The 5,251-nt window shown below is 55.2% G+C and overlaps 1 protein-coding gene across 1 annotated transcript; it reads left to right on the forward strand.

Annotated features, from left to right (window-relative positions):
• The first annotated feature begins 321 nt into the window (after nt 1–321).
• On the forward strand, nt 322–4,858 carry KCNS1 (potassium voltage-gated channel modifier subfamily S member 1). The gene is given in 4 exon segments (XM_057703338.1): nt 322–355; nt 358–408; nt 866–1,908; nt 4,388–4,858. Coding segments are annotated over 4 exon segments (1,599 nt in total).
• Nucleotides 4,859–5,251: the final 393 nt, after the last annotated feature.

Raw genomic sequence — 5,251 nt, forward strand, 5'->3', positions numbered from 1 at the left:
GAGCCAGGCCTTCTAAAGGCATTAGGTCATTTAATCTTTTTAACCACACTTGGAGATGGATATTTTTATCTCCATTTGACAGAAGCTCAGAGAGGTGACATGCGTTTCTGTGGGCACACAAGAGTGCCAAAATTCAACCTGACTTGACTCTACAAATGCTTTAAATAGTCTAAGCCAATGGCTCTCAATCTTGAACGTGCATCAGAATTGCCCTCCAAGCTTGTTGAAACACAGACTGCTGGACCCCATCCCCTGAGTTTCGGATTCAGGAAATCCAGAGCAGGCTGAGAATACCCTCTATTTCTGACAAATTCCCAGGTGATGGTCAAGCTGCTAGTCCAGGGAACACACCTTAGGACTTCTGGTCTAAACTGATTCTCCCAACGACTCTAGATACTAAGCATTAGTGTAAAGGGGGAAACTGAGGTTCAAGGGGCTGGCTTGTTCGGGATCCCACAGGAAGCCTCTGGTATGCGGAAATCCAAGTTTGGGCAAGGAGACGTCCTGTGTGAGCAACCACCGGGTACCAGGACATCCTGCCATTCAGTAGCTTTCATAATCCTCCAAGGTACATCTCTGCATTCACTTTATGTAACTGAAGCAGGGGCGGGGCCGGGAGTTCTCAGTGTTTTGGCTAAGGACCCCCCAGTCGAGGAGTGAGGGATATTCAAACCCAAGCCTGACTCTTGAGACCAGAGGGCACTTGACCCTGTGCGACGACGGCATACCAGACATACCAGACGCTTCACTTAGAGCTTCCAACACCCCCGGCTGGTGGATGGAGAAGGGAGGGGGGTTACACCTGGTCCTCGTGGAACAGAGGTCCGGGGACACCCCCTTTAGCGTGCCCCTCCCATGTCCGCAGGTCTATGCGCCGAAGCCATGGTGAGCGAGTCCCCGGGGCCCAGCGCCGGGGTCTCCTGGCGGCGAAGGGACGAGGCGCTGTGCGTGAACGTGGGCGGCGTGAGGCGGCGGCTGAGCGCGCGCGCCGTGGCGCGTTTCCCAGGCACCCGGCTGGGCCGCCTGCAGGCCGCGGCGTCGGAGGAGCAGGCGAGGCGCCTGTGTGACGACTACGACGCAGCAGCACGCGAGTTCTACTTCGATCGGCACCCGGGCTTCTTCCTGAGCCTGCTGCACTTCTACCGCACCGGCCGCCTGCACGTGCTCGACGAGCTGTGCGTCTTCGCCTTCGGCCAGGAGGCGGACTACTGGGGCCTGGGCGAGAGCGCACTGGCCACGTGCTGCCGCGCGCGATACCTGGAGCGGCGCGTGGCGCGGCCGCGCGCCTGGGACGAGGACAGCGACACGCCGAGCAGCGTGGACCCGTGCCCCGACGAGATCTCCGACGTGCAGCGCGAGCTGGCGCGCTACGGAGCGGCTCGGTGCGGCCGCCTGCGCCGCCGCCTCTGGCTCACCATGGAGAACCCGGGCTACTCGCTGCCCAGCAAGCTCTTTAGCTGCGTCTCCATCGGCGTGGTGCTCGCCTCCATCGCTGCCATGTGCATCCACAGCCTGCCCGAGTACCAGGCCCGCGAGGCGGCGGCCGCCGTGGCAGCGGTGGCTGCGGGCCGCAGCGCGGAAGGCATGCGCGACGACCCTGTGCTGCGACGCCTCGAGTACTTCTGCATCGCCTGGTTTAGCTTCGAGGTGTCGTCGCGCCTCTTGCTAGCGCCCAGCACGCGCAACTTCTTCTGCCACCCGCTCAACCTCATCGACATCGTGTCGGTGCTGCCCTTCTATCTCACGCTGCTGGCCGGTGCGGCACTCCGAGACCAGGGCGGAGCGAGTGGCGAGGATCTGGGTGACCTGGGCAAGGTGGTGCAGGTGTTCCGTCTCATGCGCATCTTCCGTGTGCTCAAGTTGGCGCGCCACTCCACTGGTCTGCGCTCGCTGGGTGCAACGCTCAAGGTAGGGTTATGGGTTTCGGGGAGGCGGATGTAACCATGGGACAGGTTAGCAGGGGAACTTCCAATCGTACCTTCCCAATTTCCACGTAAGAAAGGTTGTTCTGTTATCTGTTTCCCAGGTGAGAAATGGAAAAGCGAGGCAGAGCTTTGCTTGTCTTCCTTTCCCAAACCAACCACAACAAAAACAACAACAAACAAAACAAAAGCAAACAAAAAACCCACACCAAACAACAACAAAAACAAGACAAAGGTTACTTTGGATCTGTCAAACATCAAAAAAATTTGCAAAGCAGGATGCTAACTGGCTTCTCTGCTGAGCCTTCTTGCTGGCATTATCAGGTAGCACGGGTGTCATAGATCACCCTTCATAGGCTCAGTCTAGCAATAGCCCCAGAGCTAACACTTACTGAATGCTAACTCTGTGCCAATTTCATATCCATTATCGATTTCATCCCCAGGACAGCTTCCTCAGGAAGATGCTATTATTTATTCCCTTCCCATAGATGAAGAAGCTGAGGTCGGAGGGTTGACTTTTTAAAGCCTGATTGCAACGTATTGAGCACCTGCCCTGTGTCAGGCCCTGCGCTGGGGGTGAATCACTGCCCTGGAAAGCTTACCCTCAAGGGGGTGAAATTAGCCTGATTTGGGGAGGGAGGAAATGTGAACAGCTTGGAGGAAGGCCTGGAGAGGGAAAAGGATGATGCTGGGAGGGGGACATGGAGGGAAGGGCATGCCCACTAAGGAGGTTGGAGAGGCGAGCGGGGCAGGGTACTGAAGGGCCATGAACTGTTGGCCTGTGATTTTGGACTTTATCCCGTGGGAACAGGGGATCCTGGGAGAGGTTTAAGCAGAGGCAAGTATTTTTGTGATTGATTCACAGATGTGGAAAACTGAGACTGCACGAGGTGGCAGGACTTGTCAGAGGTTCCTCAGCGAGTAAGTGGTACAGCCCAGAGAAGAACGCAGCTGGTTCTGACCCTAGCACCTCTTTCTCCTGAAGCTCAGTGCAGCCCTGTTAAGAATCCCTAAAAGGAAAAAAGCCAAAAAAAAAAAAAAAAAGAATCCCTAAAAGGTGCTGAAACATCCCTTCCACCCATGGCGTAGGAAAGCCTTTTTCTTGCCCTCACAGCTGGGTAGCCAGGATGCTGGGGGCAGGCAGGATGACCTGGGCAGAATGCTAGGCAGGTACAGGGAATTCCATTAGCCGGACCCCCTGAACTCAGCATCTCTCCAGGGAAGATCTGCCCCAGAACTCTGCCTTGCCTCCACCGTGCAGAGAGGCAGAGCCTGATGCTGCTAGCTTTTTCTGCAAGGAAGGAGAAGAGTATTGATCGAAGCTGCCGGAACCAAGACATGGTGTAAGACTCCGTATGAGAGTCTTGCTGCTCAAAGCCAGGCCCCTGGCCAGCAGCAGCTTACTTTTTTTTTTTCTTTTAATATTTATTTATTTATTTGGTTGCGCTGGGTCTTAGTCGCAGCCTGCCAGCTCCTTAGTTGCGGCATGCCAATTCTTAGTTGCAGCACGCCTGTGGGAATGTTCCCTGACCAGGGATCGAACCCAGGCCCCCTGCTTTGGGAGTGCTGAGTCTTAACCACCGCGCCACCAGGGAAGTCAGCAGCAGCTTTCTTATCATCTGGGCATTTGCAAAATCTCTGGCCCTACCCCAGACCTACTAGGTTGGTTCCCCCTAGATGATTTCCCTGCACCTTACAGTTTGGCAGGCCCTGTTCCAGACTAGGGGTTCGCAGCTTCGGCACTGTTGACACTTGGGGCCAGATAATTCCCTGTTGGGTTGGTGGCTGCTGTCCTGTGCATGGTAGGGTGATTAGCAGCATTCCTGGCCTTTACCCACGAGATGCCAGTAGCACGCCTCTCCCAGTTGTGACGACCAAAAATGTCTCCAGACATTGCCACATGTCCCTTGGGGGGCAGAACTACCCTATTTGAAAATCAGTGTCATAAGGGTTGGCCTCAGGGGCAGAACAAATATATGTACCCATAGGCAAGTGCATTCAGTGCGTGGTCCAGGGAACGTGTATATCCTCTCAGCTTCCTTCAGAGGCAGAAAATATTTTTGTGCTTATTAGAGATGGGAGAGACCATGAAACCAACTCTGCATTATGGAATATAAACTGTGGTTCTCTCTTGGCTCTGCAATCATGTAAAAGTCACCAGCTTTCCATTAACTGGCTGGTGCCACCAGTGGCCCCTGCATTAGAAGAAACAGCCATGGTTTAGCAGGCAGGCATTTGGACAACAGAAATCAGGCCTGTGTCCAATCTCAGGGAGATTTGCTGGCTAATGTAGTTGAAAGATCTTAGTGTGCAGGCAGAGCACCTGGGTGTTGGCAGCAGCTCCACCTTGCTGTGTGACTTTGGACCTGCCCCTTATACTCTCTGGGCCTCAGTTTCCCCATATGCCCAATACCGGGTCTAGAAGCTGAGCCCGTTGTGACTTGGCTTCCTGTATTCTCTTCCAGCACAGTTACCGTGAGGTGGGCATCTTGCTGCTGTATCTGGCTGTGGGGGTGTCCGTGTTCTCCGGCGTGGCCTACACAGCTGAGAAGGAGGAGGACGTGGGCTTTGACACCATCCCCGCCTGCTGGTGGTGGGGCACGGTGAGCATGACCACCGTGGGCTACGGGGACGTGGTGCCGGTGACAGTGGCTGGCAAGCTGGCAGCATCGGGCTGCATCCTCGGGGGCATCCTGGTGGTGGCACTCCCCATCACCATCATCTTCAACAAATTCTCCCACTTCTACCAACGCCAGAGGGCTCTGGAGGCTGCCGTGCGCAACAGCGACCACTGGGAGTTTGAGGACTTGCTGAGCAGCGTAGATGGGGTTTCGGAGGCATCTCTGGAGACCTCCCAAGAGACCTCCCAGGAGGGAAGGTCTGAAGACCTGGAGGCCCAGGCCTCTGATGGGCCTCCAGACTCTCAGGGTTATTAAAACCAGGGCTCCATGCCCCGCTTCCCACACCCCTTCAGTGAGCTGAAACAGAGCAGAGATTCCTTCCCTCCTTAAATTCTTCCTGGTGGCATGACCTCTCAGGATCACTCACTGTGGCTTCAGAAATGACACCCACCTGGAGGCTGGGTCCTTTCCTCCAAAGACACAGGGCAGCATAGTGTTACCCTAGATTCTGTGAGCCTGGGGAGCAACCCCAGAGACCTTTATAAACAAACCTCCCAGCCACCCATGACACAGGCATGAGCCAAAGAGGGAAAGTCAGGAGGATGCTAACAATTCCTGAGTACCTCCTATCTGTTAGCCATGTCACACTGGCCCTATGTTGGAGGATGAGAATCATCCCCATTTCACAGATGAGGAAAATGAGGCTCA

This window comes from Hippopotamus amphibius, chromosome 12 (assembly GCF_030028045.1).
Source record: "Hippopotamus amphibius kiboko isolate mHipAmp2 chromosome 12, mHipAmp2.hap2, whole genome shotgun sequence".
Classification (NCBI taxonomy): domain Eukaryota; kingdom Metazoa; phylum Chordata; class Mammalia; order Artiodactyla; family Hippopotamidae; genus Hippopotamus; species Hippopotamus amphibius.